This window comes from Sclerotinia sclerotiorum, genomic scaffold, assembly GCF_000146945.2.
Source record: "Sclerotinia sclerotiorum 1980 UF-70 scaffold_3 genomic scaffold, whole genome shotgun sequence".
Classification (NCBI taxonomy): domain Eukaryota; kingdom Fungi; phylum Ascomycota; class Leotiomycetes; order Helotiales; family Sclerotiniaceae; genus Sclerotinia; species Sclerotinia sclerotiorum.
The window spans coordinates 193431-208868 of NW_001820833.1; the positions used below are offsets into that span (position 1 = coordinate 193431).

A 15438-nucleotide genomic window follows, 5' to 3' on the forward strand; every position below is an offset into this window, starting at 1 on the left:
AGCGTGTCGACATTCACCATCCTGCATACGATGATTACCAAGACCTGCTTCTCAGTCTCTTTGCGCCTGATGCCGCGGTAGGAGGGATCTGTTATAGCCTTGTTCACGATGCATGTGCGATCATCGCAGGTAATCGCCATGAAGGCTGGCTAACGGACAGCCCCCGCGGCGATCCTCTGATATACGAGTCAGATGCGTTGCTCCCTGCTGGTGACTACTGGTACCACCTTCCTGCTCCTATAATGGAAGAAGACGACAGTAATTCTACTTCCGCGAGCGTATACCGATGGCCGGTGGTGTTTTCCTTCAAAAACTGGCAGTTCCCAGACCGTCTACCATCCGCATGGACCACCGTCGTCCAGCGCTTTTCTGCCTCGCCTGTTGGTCCACCATCGACATATAGTACCGTCGTCCGCGCTCGTGACAGATACTGCCGCATTACAAACCACAGTACTGCAACAGAAGTAGCACATTTGTGCCCGGAGCAGGAAAAGGTCTGGTATCTACAGAACTCTATGTTTCGATATAACAGCAATCACAGCCTCAATCATCGGGTCATATTGAACGACACAAATAACTTGATGTTGCTTCGTTCTGATCTTCACAAAGCATTCGACGATCGATTGTTCTTTTTGTACCCGAAGAGAGATAGTTTCGTCGTTCATGCCATGGAATATGTCGAGGATATCGTTCCTCTGTATCACAACACTCGTACACATCCGATAACCTACTGCAGGCCACAATTCATATACGCCAGATTTGCATGGACAATTTTTGGTGGTATCACCGCATTCCTTGGGGGTGGCGTCGCTCGATCAGTAATAACAGTCAAGGACATAGGCGGCAAGCGGGTGAAGCAAGTGGAGGAGATGGATGGTGATACACTACAGGAATTGTCAGCCCCGGAAAGTCGAAGCTCAACCAAACGACAGGGGGTTGCGCTTGATACAGGACAAGCTGATGAAGATAACAACCCTGCATCGAAACGAGTGTGTATAATTTCCAGTCCTTTCTCAGCCTCTTTGACAGAAGATGACGCGGATCCTTCACCGATATCACTTCATGGAAGCCCACCCAATCTCGAAGACAATCTCGATGTACAGGAAGAAAAGCAGGCTTGGAAAAGCAGTTTACTACAAGAATGGATACGTTTTGACCAAGTGAGGGAGCAATATTTACGTGAGCAACGTCCGCCGGGTTTTGTTCCTCTTACATTTGAGAACGCGACAACTGTCCGTGAAAAGCTGGAAAGTGTTGGTGTCGAGTTTAGAGATGAGACCTCGGAAGAAGCAGATGATTCAAACAATTTCTGTAATTAATAAAAACTAACCCTTATTTAAAATTAATATTAATATGAAAAGATCAATCTATTATATCATCAGGACGTTAATTATATAAACACACTGATACTGATACTAATACCACCAGTGGGTACACGGACTCGTGAGACTTGCTGTAAGTGAATTATAGAATCACTGTCACGATTCATTAATTCACGTGACCTCAAGGACCTTGAGGACCTTTTGGACCTTAGGGTCCCAGAGGTCCTCGAAGATGATATAGGGTATATAAACATTCATTTAGTCTCGTAGTTAAGGAGCTTTGTGCTCAACTTAATTATCAATTAGTTTACCTACATTCTACTTGATGAAGTAACGAATTCACTTCCAAGTGAATACCAGTGATAAAGCCTTAACCCACAACTATTAACGAGACGAAACCTCAGGCAGCCGCTGCCTCCAGCACAGTATCGTTACACACACTTAAAACCAGTGTTTTCAAAATTGAATAAAAATTCCGATTTATAATATTAAATATTGAAATTTGAATTATATATTATTTAAATCAAAAAAATATAATATGATTTGAATTCGAACAAATATCATTGATTTTGAATTCAGAAATTAAGAAATCTTTTGTTACGAGGGTTGTGTTACGAGGTTTGTGTGACGCCTCACACCTTCGGGTCACGTGGCATGCCCCGTTTGTATTTAATCACAGGAAAACTCGCTACTCTTGTTTTCCTTCTTCTTTTCTCCTTAGCTTAGTATTTTCTAATACAAGATACTCTACCCAGTATTCTTGAGTGTGACAGTTTGCCGTCTAGATCACGTGGAAGTGCTCTAGGCTCTCGAGGGGGAGGTCCTACGAACCGATTACCATACAATTTTGTATGTGAATCGGTTTGCTTTTCCACGGGGTCTGAGCTCATATGGACAGGTTGACTGTTACTACGTAACAGGTTGCCGTCTAGATCACTGTAACGATACTGTACTGGAGGCAGCGGCTGCCTAAGGTTCGTCGGTTGGTAGTTATGGGTTAAGGCTTTATCACTGGTATTCACTTGGAAGTGAATTCGTTACTAGATCAAGTAGAATGTAGGTAAACTAGTTGATAAATAAGTTGAGCACGAAGCTCTTAAACTATGAAACTATTCTAACTATATACTAAACGTTTCTCTGAATGCTAGCTCTGCTAGCCAGCTAGCAGAGCTATCACATCACGTGATCTCCTATTGGCTTCAGGACACTAATCTGGGACAATTCATCTCCTGGGATAATATAGCTCCTAGGATAATTGTCCTGGGACAAATATTATCCTAGGACGTTTATCCTAGAACGAATAATGTCCTAGGACACTTGCCCTAAGCCATCACGGTTGCCTAATTGGTTTGCCCTAGGATAATTATTATCCTGGGACACATTTTATCCTAGGACACTTGTCCTAGGATTCCTTATCGATAAGGACCCCCTCGGAAACAGCGGCCCAAACCTCCGTACTTGCTTTTATTGTGTTATAATTGTCGCGATTCGTGACACTCTCCTACAGAGAGCTTCTCAATCTAGTCCTAATAGGACTAGTGCCCTGTGCACGTGCTACGCAGGAACCATTCACTTTAACATATTTAATAATTTAATAATTTCTCAAACTCTCTTCTCGCTTTGTTATTTTAAATCTCGAAGTTTTACAATGATTTTTATATTACATCGACTTTACACTATCAGCACTCTACTCACCCATCTTATACTTAATAGATTAACACTAGATAACAATATAAAACCACTAATTCATTCTCATTACTACTTAATAGTTAAGCCCCTACATCCATCCATCCATCCATACATTATATCACAATATGTACTCTGCATATACAGCTTCACCTCACCTCACTCATCTCACCCTACTTCACCTCACATACAAATTTCCATCTAATCCTTCCCCCACAATCCACCATTCATACCAAACCATACCAACCATCTATCAACCCATCCGAGCCATCATCCATCCATCCATCCCTATGAAAAAGTGTGTCAAGAAAAAAGAAAGACGATACCAGATCCATCCATCCATCAACATATCTGCGCACTAAAAGTGAACAATTTCAAAAATGCAAGCAAGAAATGCAAGATGTAAGAACTGAAACTAGTAAAAATCGCAAAAGAGCTAAAAGTAAATTTGGGTATAGAAAGATTTTGTATTCCGGGTATTGCGTAAGTGTGGATTCCTCTCAAGAGAAAGACTTTTCAGTCAAGACACGGTTGATCATGAACTAAAGACGCAGCAATGTAGATTATGCATTAAAAAAAAAGTCGAATTAAACAGTCGGAACATGATTGAGAATATTGGCGACATGAAATACGTTGAAAAAACTGAGTGAAATGAAGTTGACATAAGTTGAGCTGAGACATAATGCGCAAAAATTGTCCGAAAGCTGACTTGGAAATCGCTCATGAAATATTTTGAACGAAAAGAAGGATAGCATTATCTCATGACCTATTCATTACGAGCTGGCCCAAAGACGTCTGAAATTGATTCTAATGACCTATGCGTGAGCAAAATAATCTAATATCAGCCGAGATTTCACACTTCGCAAATTTCAATACCAATGTAATAGCAATTAAAAAGCAAGCAGCAAATCCCGTTGAGAGAGGAAGAGGAGAGGAAAAGCGAAAGAGGGAGGACAAAGGGAATTGTTTGGTGGGGGGGCTTGGGTTTGGGGGAAATAACTACCTCATATTATCTTTCTTCAAATCTTCATTCATCTTCTCTAATTGTTCAACCGTAACTCTAGCTTTTGCTAGCTATTAATTCAAGAGATACGTTAGTAAATGTTTTTTTTTCCATAATTTGTATGAGTATCCAGACGAAGTTGGTACGGAAAGGAAAGATTGGGTATCAGTGTACGAATAGGAAAGGATCTTGTGTATGTGCAAAAAAAAATAAGAAAAAGAGAATAGGATAGGGCAACAGAAGCACTAGAAAAAAGGCTCGCCAACCGAAGCTAACGCCGCTGATGAATTATCATGCTCACTTTCAGGTGTAGCTACTGCATCTGTGCTTTCACCCGTTCCATTGAAGTCCTTACCATCAGTATCGGCGAATCCTCTAGAAAAAATTCCTCCAAATGTTGGTGTCTTTGGTGGGGATGTAGTTGGGAGCTTGGTCTTTTTGTTTTCACCATATGGTATTAGCTCAAGTACCTAGTACTAATATAACTACATAATGTTAATGAAATTTGAATTCATACCTTTGCCTCAGCAAGTTCAGCATCCTTGACCTTAAGTTGAGCTTCGGCTTCCTTTAGACGAGCATCGAGTGTTTCACAATCTTTGCTAGTCTCTTCAAGCAATTCTGTCATAGACTCGTGCATGGTTTTGTAATCATCCTTGCTGGTCTTGACTTTTTGTTCAAGAGCAGCTTTCTCCTTCTCAAGTTCAGCTTTTTCTGTTTCTAGTTGTGATTTACTAGCTGCAAGCTCTTGGGTGGCCATTGCCGATTCCTGTTTGGCTGATGTAAGAGCAGCCTCATGTTGAGACTTGAGAGCTTGTAATTCTTGACGTAAGGCATCGACTTCAGAAGTATCCAACTTTACGTTTCTTGCAGCATCCAAATCAGCCTCAGCGTTAGCCTTGGCAATCTTCTCCACAGCCAAATCTTGCTTAAGAGCTTCCAACTCATCTTGCGCTGAATGTAAAGATTGTTTGGATCTGGTAATCTCAGCTTGCAACTCAGCCTCTAGGGCCTTTTGTTTCTCGAGATCCGATGAAGCGGTGGCATGACTAGCTTCAAAATCTGCTTTCAAAGCGGCAATTACTTCATCTTGAGTTGATAGAGCAGTTGCATGTTGAGCTTTTAAAGCGGCGATTATTTCATCGTGCGATGATTGAGCAGTCGCATGTTGTGCTTTCAAGGCGGTAATATCTTCGGCATGACTTTGCATCAATCTTTCTAATTCCTGTTCATGAGCTTGTTGAGCACTCTTTTGACTTTCAAGATTTGTTGAAGCAGTAGCAAGATTGGCTTCATGCTCTGCCCTCAAGGTTGCAATATCTTCGGCATGACTTTGAATCAATCTCTCTAATTCTTGTTCATGAGCTTGTTGAGCACTCTTTTGACTTTCAAGACTTGTTGAAGCAGTAGCAAGATTGGCTTCATGCTCTGCCCTCAAAGCGGCGATTGCTTCATCATGATTCGATTGAGCAGTTGCATGTTGAGCCTTTAATGCGGCGATGTCCTCAGCATGGCTTTGAATTAATCTCTCGATTTCTTCCTCGTGAACCTTTTGAGCGGCCTTTTGGCTCTCGGAATCTGACGAAGCAGTAGCAAGACTGGCTTCATGCTCTGCCTTCAATGCGGCAATAGCTTCGTCGTGGGTTAATTGAGCTGTAGCATGCTGTGCCTTTAATGTAGCGACATCTTCAGCGTGGCTAAGAATCAATTTCTCCAATTCCTGCTCGTGTGCTTTTTGAGCGGCGGAAATTGCTTGGCCATGTACATCATCCAATGCCTTTGCATGAGTTTTCTCGTACTCGGATTTCAACTCAGCAATGGCAGCAGCATGACTATGTTCGAGCTGTTGTAGTTCCGAAGAATGGGAAGAATGACTAGCGGATATAGCTCTATCATGTGCTTCATCCAATGCCTTGGCATGATTTGTCTTCAAATCTTCCAATGCACGCTGATGAGCTTTATCATTGTTATCGAGTTCAACAATTGCTGCAGCGTGGCATTGCTTTGCCTTTTCGAGTTCCTGCTGATGAGCTTCCAAGATCTCGGTATGGGTCTTGGTAAGTTCTTCATGCTTGCTCTTTAATGCATTAAATTCATCTCTGATACCAGAGTCTCCCGATAATGCATCAATTTCTTTTTGATAGTCGTTTGAAATAGTTTCCAATTCTTTCAAGTGCTTCTCATTAAGTGTCGAAGTTTCCAGTGCGTGTTTCTCCAAAAGTTCGGAAATTTCCTTGGTCTTCTCATCCAATGACTGGACAGTTGTTGCAAGCTCCGCCTGGATCTTACTATGTAACTCATCCTTGTCTTTTCCATCAGAACCAAGTTGCTCCAAAGCCTTTTGAAGTGCAATAACTTCCTCCTTGGATTTTTCCAATTCCTCCTTGGCAGCCGTTAAAGCGGATTCCGACTCAGTACCAGTAGATTGCAAGCCATCCAATTTTTCAGTCAATTGAGCAACTTGCTCTTGAGCAAAAGCAAGTTCTTTCTTGGCCGACTCAGCCTCAGCCTTAGCTTCTGAAATTTCCTTCTCTGATGCTGCCAGTGCTATGGACGTCTTTTCAAAGCTCTCTTTGAGACTCGAAACCTCGCCTTCTAAGCTTGATACCTTCTCAGCATGAGCAGATTCCAAAGCCTTCTGAGCCTCGAGAACATCATCAAGTTGTTTTTGAACGATAGCCAAGCTCTCCTCATGTTTTGCAGTCAATTCAGCAATCTGGGTTTCATAGGTCGAAGAGGCATCGGTATTACCCTTCGCAAGCTCCTCCGAGTGAGCGGACTTCAATGCATCAAGAGCGATGTTGTGCTCTTCCGTCAAAGTTTTCTTCAACTCCTCCAAGGCGCTTGCATGCTCGTCAGCTTGGGTGTTGAGCTGCTTTTGAATGGTTGCCAGGTTTTCTTCATGCTTGGTGGTCAACTCAGCGATTTGAGTTTCGTAGGTGGATGAAGCGTCGGTGTTTCCCTTTGCAATTTCCTCGGAATGGGCAATCTTCAATGCCTCCACAGCAGCATTGTGCTCCTCAGCCAAAGTCTTCTTCAACTCTTCCAGAGAGTCTGCATGAGCACTAACTTTGGATTCGAAATCCGACTCTAAGGCCTTAACTCTTTCATCATGCTCGGCTTGCAAAGCTTTTAGTGACTCAGTTGCGGCTGCACACTCTGCGATGGCTTTCTCAAGTTGAACTTTCAAATCCATAATCTCGGCCTCCTTCTCGGCAGCGGCAGCGATAGCGCCGGCATTTGCCTCCTTAGCCGCAGCTAATTCGGCATTGACGGCCTCTAAAGCTTTAGCTTGCTCGGCAGTATTAGTTTCCTTAGCAGCTGCCAACTCTGCATTTAGTGCATCCAAAGCAGCACCATGTTCAACCTTTAACTTTTCCAAAGCTTCAGCATGTTCGGTGGCTCCCTTCGAAGATGCAGCTTCTTTTGCCTCTTCGAGAGCCGCCAAAGAAGCTTCCTGAGCTGCTGCTTTAGCATTCTCGGCTTCTACCAATTGGGCCTGTAAACTCTCCAAGATAGCTTTGTGGTCGGCATTAAGTTTCTCGACAAGTTCGCTGTGCGTTGCGCGAATAACTTCCTCGGCATCTGAAATACGCTTCGCTTCTTCTTCGGCTGCCTTACCAAGTTCAAGAAGTTTCTCTTGTGACGAACTAATTTCTTTCTTTAATTCTTCAACCTTGGATTCGCTCTCCACTAATTGCTTTTTCAACTCATCGACCTCCTTCGTGGATGCAGCTGCAGTCGAAGGCGATGCCCCACTGACTGAACGAGCGGACGACAATGCGGATGGCTTTGGTGGTGGATGGACCGGTCCGCCTCCTTGAAGAGCATTAAGACGTTTTCTAGCTTCCGAAACTGCACCGCCACTGCTAAGAGCGCTAATTGAAGGCTTGGAAGAATGTACTGGACGAGCTGTAGTAGAAGTGCTGATTACATGTTAGTATTGAGTGAGCGTAGACGCCTGAAAAGAGGATATAAAAGAACTCACCTCGAAGCAGGTGCTGGCTTTGGGGCAGTTGTGCTAGCAGGCTTTGCAGCCTTTGGACTAGTCTGGCCAGCGGCTGGCGTTGATGCAACAGGCTTTCTCGCGGTTGTTGTGGTGGCAGTATTATGCATCGAGGAAGGTCTGGCCCGAGCTTCTGCAGCTGTTCCAGGAGTCTTTGAAGCATTTGTGTGGCTTGGTGCAAGAGAGACCCGTCGTGCAGGGGCAGTGGTAGATTTCTTCTCATCTGCATGAGTTCCAGCGGCGGAGGGAGCTCTATGACTGGTGCTGGAAGGTGTAGCACTGCTTGTAGGTTTTCGCACAACAGCTGCACTTCCTGGGCGCGTTGGAGGTTTGCTTAAGCCTCCAGTAGTTTTTGTTGTGGATGAAGAAGCTGGCTTGATCGCAGAAGAAGCGGTGGGCCTGGTTGCACTCCCTGAAATTGGACGTCTTGGTGCTGCTGATGAGCCAGCTCTTCTAGGAACTGCATTTTCCTTTTTAACACCATTTGGAGATTCTGATGTGGTCTTTTCTGTATCTGCGCTCTTGACAGATTCCCTCTCCGTCTCGGTATCTACTTCCGATGCTGCTCCGGCATTGTCCTCTGGTACAGCATCTGCCGTGCCTTCAGCGGAAGCTTCAACAGGGGTAATAGGAGTATCGTCTAGAAACTCTGCAGATGTTTCTTCTGGTTTATGACTCTCTTGAGGAATGACTGGGATCTCGACGTCCGCCATGTTGACAATGATCGAAGAGAAAAGAGATTGTATAACGGAGGACTAATAGCTGCGACTATAGTTGTAAAAATTTATATGTCAGCGATATTTATGTGTGATTCACCAACGTCCACTTCCCCAACCCAATCTTCCTAGCCTCACATGTGCATATGTACTCCACCAAACAGCGCGACATGTAACATATAATCGATCAATGGCAAGATCTAAATCTCAAGTGGTAGCGCAAAAGATAGAATTTGCCAAACAAAAGATACACCAAAAAGCTCAATGTGATCCGAAACTTACGACGTGTTCAATCTCAGCGCAATTGGGAGCACAGCTATCTGGTAATGGTGTCCCCAATTGCGCAAGCTTCAGGACGGCAGTGGATGAATAGGCGATTTGGGCTTTCGTTCGGGATTGGGCTTGCTATCAAAAACAACTGACCTGAATCTCTGTCTCTGCTCTCCTCTACCTCTCAACTTGTGTTTCCCTCACGTATCTCCAACAATTAACAGAGGATTTATGAACTCTGCGTAAAAGAAAGTAAGTATCAGAATATGATGTGCAATGTTCAATAAAGAATCGATCAATGCAAGTTGGTGGAAGTTCGGGGAACCAGGAGGGAAATTAAAGGGTATTGAGCTTGTTAACTTCTAGAAGAGAAGCAGTTAAATTTTAGAGGGGACTTGCCCCTGCGGCCGATTACATGGACCCACCCAATATGGCCCCGTCTCAAACGAAATTAAGCCGTACATACTTGATTGAACAGATGACTGGGTGAGAAGATGATGAGTAAAAGATTCACTGTCTATATATATGTGAGAAGACGATTATTTACTGAAATCGAAAAATTATGTTACATGTTATAGATCTGCCTATTTACATATATCGCAATTGGAGAGTCCAAACATACTATATTATTGGCGAACAGCAGGTTCAACCTGATCCCAACCATTTGCTAGCAATCAATAACCTGCCTGCATTATCGTTTTTTATGTCACCGCAAAAAGCAATCGGCCACCAGGGCTGAAGTAATTGGATAGGGGCTTTTCTTTAGAAAAGCTTCATATCAAAGCTTCTTCGTCCTCACCGACATCACATTAATCAATTTAGAAAGTATTTTGCAAAAAGCCCTGAACCCCTGAAAGGTCGACCGAAATAATATTTTCTATTTACAGATATGTTCCTGTTCCCATACGTTGCTTGTTAATAATCGCCCGTGAATTGCTTCAAACAATGAAGTCATACTGGCTTTTCGGACCTAAAGATATACGTGCCAGTATGTATCCCCTATGTTTGATTCATTGTAGCTCCGTGTCCTTCAGCAAGCAATATCAAATTGCCCCAGCAAATGCAAAGCCCCTCAAAATTAGTTACTGTTAAATAAATAGTGATATTTTGTTACCCATTTCATCCATATTTTAGTTGGCCACATGATAGTCGTAAAGTCGTGAATTTGAGAGATCCTGTTGTCCCTCCTGCTAAGATTAATAATTGTGCCGTTAGAGATGTCCGAAAGAGTCCATTTGCGTTGGTGAATAAATTTAAAAGTCATGTAAACCGTCATCTCTACTTCATCCCGCCCGTGTGTGCTTTTTTGATTGAACCGATGCCATTGTGTGATGAGGAAGTGCCAAAAGTTATTTGTGCTTCCTCCTGTAGTACTCTGTCTCTTGCCAGTTGTGTTGATGCCCTAGGTCTTTGAATTCGTGGAATCCAGTGCTCGGTTTGGCGTAATTGTATCGTGGTCTCTGCCACTGCCCAACCTAATCCTATTAGCATGTGTTGTATGAATTCGAAAAGAAAAAACATACCCCCAACCAAGAGACCAAAATTGCGAAACAAGGATGGCGGAAGACCATGACTTCCAAAGAAGAGGGTAACTGGGGGAGACAATATTCGAAGAGCATTGTTAACAAATGGTTCACCCATACCCATGATTCCATTCCATGAATTTGCGGCCTCGGCTGCTTTCCCAAGACTCTCTCGAATACCTGTTACGGTAAAACTGGCTTGTCCAAGACTCTCTGAATGATCCTGAATCAAGGTGGTCATATTGATGACAACATTGCTAAGTGCTTCAAACCTCTGCCAACATCAGTTCCATCTTGGGTTTTGTAATTCGAAAAACCTTACCTGATCCAAAGTATCCTGTCGATCACTCATAGAAGTGATCACGGGAATCAAAAGATCCTAACATATAATTAGTCATGTTACCTTAGAAGGGTCCGGAGTAACTTACGATTGCATAAGTCAGTCTCTCAAACGATGATTCGGCATTTTCTGCCAATGCGTTGATGTCTTCCAATCGTGATTTTGCAATCCCAGATGTGGTCACAAGAGCGCTTTCTTGTGCAGCAGCCATCTCTGCATTGCTTTGGAGTACAGTATCGACAACATTCTTCATAACTCGTTGGATATCGCCAGTACTACAAAGTATTGACCGTAGAGTGCTCGCAACGTCCTGGACATACATGTTACTATTGGAGTACCAGTTGTTGCTAGAAAATGTAATTTACCAATGCCTCGGATGAAATGACCTCGAACGCACCTTCAACCTTGGTCTTTAGTACCTCGGTCCGCATCATGACTTCTTCAAAGTAGGAACCTGCTGCTCTTGCATGATCCGCCACGTTTCGCTTGAGATCTTGAAGGTCATACTCGAGGTCCTCTGCGAATTGTCTCATGATTTCCACAAGTTTTTTCTGTAGAAGAATAGATTGATCTGCGAATAATTAGACACATTCCCGTAGATGAACTGATGACTTACCTTTGTCAATGTCGGATCGAGCAGCTTGACAAATCAAAAGACAATTGTCCCTATAACTGGTCCAACTCAACCAATGGGAGGGATCTTTGCCCAATCCCTTCAAGCAGGCACCAACCTCATTTTGTGATACCTGTAATTTTCCATCTGCTTCCTGAGAAGCACGGAGTAAAGACGGTAGCCTGAAAGGCTCGCAAGAATCAGGGACGACCATACTACTCCGTTCCATATCACAAATTGCCAGACTTGCAGCCAAGCTCTCCACATAATGTCTTTGAATACGTCCACTGTAGAGGTCATACTCTTTTTGATTGATGTCCTCCAAACCTTCACAATTACTCATGAGTAGCTGTGCAGCCACTCGGTGGCAAATCGGCTCTTCCTCTAGTCTCTTGAGCTCGAGCATTGCACTGGAGTATAGTTCATTGCTCCGAGATCGAGCATTTGTCAGCTCTATCCTACTATTCTGATTCTGGTTTCTTTCAATGTGCCGCTCGCCAGGAGTGGGGCCATCTATTACTTTGGCTTTCCACCCAAAAGCAGATATTGATATTGCCCAGGTCGTCAGAAGGAAGAGTCTGAGAAATAGCATATTGAAGGCTGGATCGCCCTGTGAGGCTATCTAACCTCTATGGAGTATCGCCAGAGATAAGTTTGAGTAGCGTCTCAGAAGCAGGGTAGATTTAGAAAACGATAGATAACCTGATGGTTGGTACGTCTTAATTCGAAGGAACTGGAGATAAACTTAATACAAGATAGAAAATAGAGATAGATAGGTTGATTGAAGTCTTTGAGAAAGGGAAAGTTAACTGGAGCTGAAAAAGATTGGTATTGCTGAAAAATTGAAGATAAAAAGGTTGAAGAGAAAAGGTGAAGTAAGAGGAAATCGAGAAAACTCAAGGAGACGACGCTATCGTCGTCGTCGTCGCAGATACAGATCATGAACAGATCCAGAGTAAGTGAATATAAGAAATGAAAAAGAGGTGAATCTGAACTGGGATTCTTGTTCTTTCCTAAAGTGATATAAAGTGATATGTAACTGTTATGTACTTGAAGAACGTCGGACTACTTGCTAGTTTTTACCTTGAGATTCTTAGAAAGAAATTTGTGCATGACTTGAAAGATATGGTTTTGGTAAGAAGCTTGTCCACTTTATCGAGACAATTTTACCATCATCCAATATTTACGCGTCACATTCCCAAAGTCGGAAACTGAAACCTCACTTCGAAATTCACGAAAGCACGTGCATGAACAAAATCCGCGCTAACCACATTTAATCCTACCTCAAATTCTATCGACAGCGACCCTAACGACAAACCAGCAGCAATTCGCCCACCATGTTGTCTACAGCTCGATCCAAAGGTCTAACCCAGGTCCTTACCTCCACGTCCTCTGTCTCAATTCCCTCATTTCTCCTACCCGCCTTTCCCATCGCCTCACGATCCTTCTCGGCATCAACATGTCGAAACTCTCACATTGGAAGCACACCGTTATCGATTCCCCCAGAGGTTACTTTCACAGTTATCCCACCACCGCCGCCGACGAAAGGATCGGCCGTGGCAGGGAAACCAATTGTTAAGATTGAGGGACCGTTAGGAAAAATGTCAATGTCCATCGAACCATTTATTAAAATCGAGCATGATGTCAATACACGGAAAGCAATTGTCAGAGTGGAGGATAGAGAAGTCAAGAACCAAAGAGCGATGTGGGGTAAGCATTTAACCCTTCTGCCATTTTCCAGAACTCCTTTATGATCTAACAATTTCCTTGAAGGAACTACTCGCGCCTATCTCCAAAATCACATCCTCGGTGTGTCCGAAGGTCACAGTGCTATTCTCCGTCTAGTCGGTGTCGGATACCGTGCCACTGTTGAGCCAGCCTCCAACGTAACTACCAAAACCCCCGAGTTCGAAGGCCAACAATTCGTTGTCCTAAAAGTAGGGTACTCTCATCCTATCGAATTACCCGTTCCAAGATTTGTGAAAGCGAGCACACCACAACCTACACGTATATTGTTAGAAGGACCAGAGAAGGAAGTTGTATTACTTTTCGCTGCGCAAATTAGAAAGTGGAGAGTTCCAGAACCGTATAAGGGGAAGGGAATCTTTGTCAATGGAGAGGAGATTAAGTTGAAGAATAAGAAGATTAAGTAGTGGATGAATATCCAAATAATCTCTAGAGATAATGTCATTTGTAGGTATTGTAGATATATCTATGGTGTCGATGTACAAGTGGATCAAGGTATCATGGCTTTTATTTGTGACGAATATATGAACAATTTATTTCTTGGGCCCCAAAACCTCCTTAACCACCTCCAAAACGTGGTCGTGAATGGCTGCGGGAGCTGCAACGACACCCTTGTTTTCAGCCAAAGTTCTTCCCTTGCTGAAATCCAATCTTCGTCCGAGAGAATCAGTAACCTGTCCACCTGCCTCTCTTACAATAAGATCTCCAGCAGCATGATCCCAAATCTTCTCTTGGTAAGTCGCGCTAACGGGAAGTCTAAGGTAAATGTCTCCAGCACCTCTCGCGATCGATCCATATTTAGCTTGTGAATCCATTCGGACACTAGCCTTGGTAACACCCAATTTGGTAGCAATGGCATGTTGATCGCCATGGGAAGAGTGACCTGCCTCAACACTCTCACAGAATGTAGCTTGACTTAAATCCGTAACTGGCTTCATTTGAATAGATTGACCCTTTGCTAAGGCTCCAGTACCCAATGGTCGACTCGTAGCACCTTGTCCTAATACTGCTGAAAAAAGAACACCTTTTCCTTCATCATCTGATGCATCTTTACCAGCATCAGCTGATAATGGTGCGGAGTCATCAACTGGAAGGTTAGGACATCCAAGAACACCAACTTTGACATCTCCATCAACCATCAATGCCAAGCAAACAGCATATTGGCCACCTCTCAAGAATCCCTTAGTTCCATCAATAGGATCCAAAGCCCAAATTCTTCCTGTAGCTCCACCAGCACTGTTTCCTGCATCGATAGCATCAAGCATAGCATCTACACTCTCAACTGGACCACCTAAAACCTTCTCAGCCTCTGGATCAGAAAGTTTAGAAGCTTCAACCAATTCCCAAATTTGATCTCTCAATTTAGCATTTTCTCTTAAATCGCTAGCTTCCTCTTCACCTACAACCTCGTCATTGGGGAAGTTCTTCTTAATAGCTTGGATGATCAAAGCTTGAGCACCGAAATCACCAATTGTAACGGGTGATTTGTCGTCTTTGGATAATGTTCCTTTGGATTTTTCATGGAAAACCTTCTTGGTTAAAATAGCTGCTCTTTGGACGGCTAATTGAGCCACTTCCAATTCCTTACTATAATTAGACATCTTGGGATTTGAAGTAGTAGATAGTTTGGCAGGGGAGAAATGATGAGATATAAGAGTAAGGCGAGGTAAAACTTTATTTATAAAGAAAGCCAGTATGACTATCAAGAAAGATACAAGTAAGATTCTTCTTGGTGGTAGGTGGTTGGAGTAGTTGGAGTAGTTTTTAATTTTTCTTGTAGTCTTTGACATGAATTAATTATATGCAGGAGGAAATGTTAGAACTCTAGAGGAACCTCCAAAGCGAATCGAGGGGTATTTGAATCTCTTTGTTCTTGTCCCAATTTTCTTGGTGGGGTTTCTGAAGTACGCAAGCAAGAAGCAGGAAGTTTTGAAGCTACTGCGGAGTGAAAGCAAGGTGACAAGCCTGGCACGGACCAGAGCCTGCTTCAAATCGACAAGGGGCAGGGACAGGAGCAGGGAGCACACCACAGTCTTACATCTTGAGCATGAGTAAGTAGCCAGTACTAATAAGTACAGTACTCAAGTAAATAACCGCCGTAAATAAAACAGAACCTTTTATTCATCATCTCATCAACAAAAAGGTGAGTTTTACGGCACCGCGAGAGTGTCACTTATTAGTGTCACCGTCTCAGCCGCAACAATGAATACAAC

The 15438-nt window shown here is 43.3% G+C and overlaps 4 protein-coding genes across 4 annotated transcripts; 1 reads left to right on the top strand and 3 right to left on the bottom strand.

The window, feature by feature from the left end:
- Nucleotides 1-4007: 4007 nt before the first annotated feature.
- SS1G_02189 (hypothetical protein) lies at nucleotides 4008-8730 on the bottom strand (the record flags this gene model as incomplete). The annotated part of the gene is made up of 4 exons (XM_001595923.1): nucleotides 4008-4078; nucleotides 4313-4445; nucleotides 4529-7937; nucleotides 8000-8730. The coding sequence occupies 4 exons, from the start codon at nucleotides 8728-8730 to the stop codon at nucleotides 4008-4010; spliced, it is 4344 nt and encodes a 1447-aa protein (XP_001595973.1).
- A 1551-nt stretch (nucleotides 8731-10281) lies between these two features.
- On the bottom strand, nucleotides 10282-11885 carry SS1G_02190 (hypothetical protein; the record flags this gene model as incomplete). Its single annotated transcript, XM_001595924.1, has 5 exons — nucleotides 10282-10478; nucleotides 10527-10800; nucleotides 10849-10905; nucleotides 11232-11437; nucleotides 11483-11885. The coding sequence occupies 5 exons, from the start codon at nucleotides 11883-11885 to the stop codon at nucleotides 10282-10284; spliced, it is 1137 nt and encodes a 378-aa protein (XP_001595974.1).
- A 931-nt stretch (nucleotides 11886-12816) lies between these two features.
- SS1G_02191 (mitochondrial 54S ribosomal protein YmL16) lies at nucleotides 12817-13632 on the top strand (the record flags this gene model as incomplete). The annotated part of the gene is made up of 2 exons (XM_001595925.1): nucleotides 12817-13189; nucleotides 13253-13632. 2 exons carry the CDS (start codon nucleotides 12817-12819, stop codon nucleotides 13630-13632), a joined length of 753 nt encoding a protein of 250 aa, XP_001595975.1.
- A 126-nt stretch (nucleotides 13633-13758) lies between these two features.
- Nucleotides 13759-14826, bottom strand: SS1G_02192 (hypothetical protein; the record flags this gene model as incomplete). Its single annotated transcript, XM_001595926.1, has 1 exon — nucleotides 13759-14826. The coding sequence occupies one exon, from the start codon at nucleotides 14824-14826 to the stop codon at nucleotides 13759-13761; it is 1068 nt and encodes a 355-aa protein (XP_001595976.1).
- Between the last annotated feature and the right edge of the window lie 612 nt (nucleotides 14827-15438).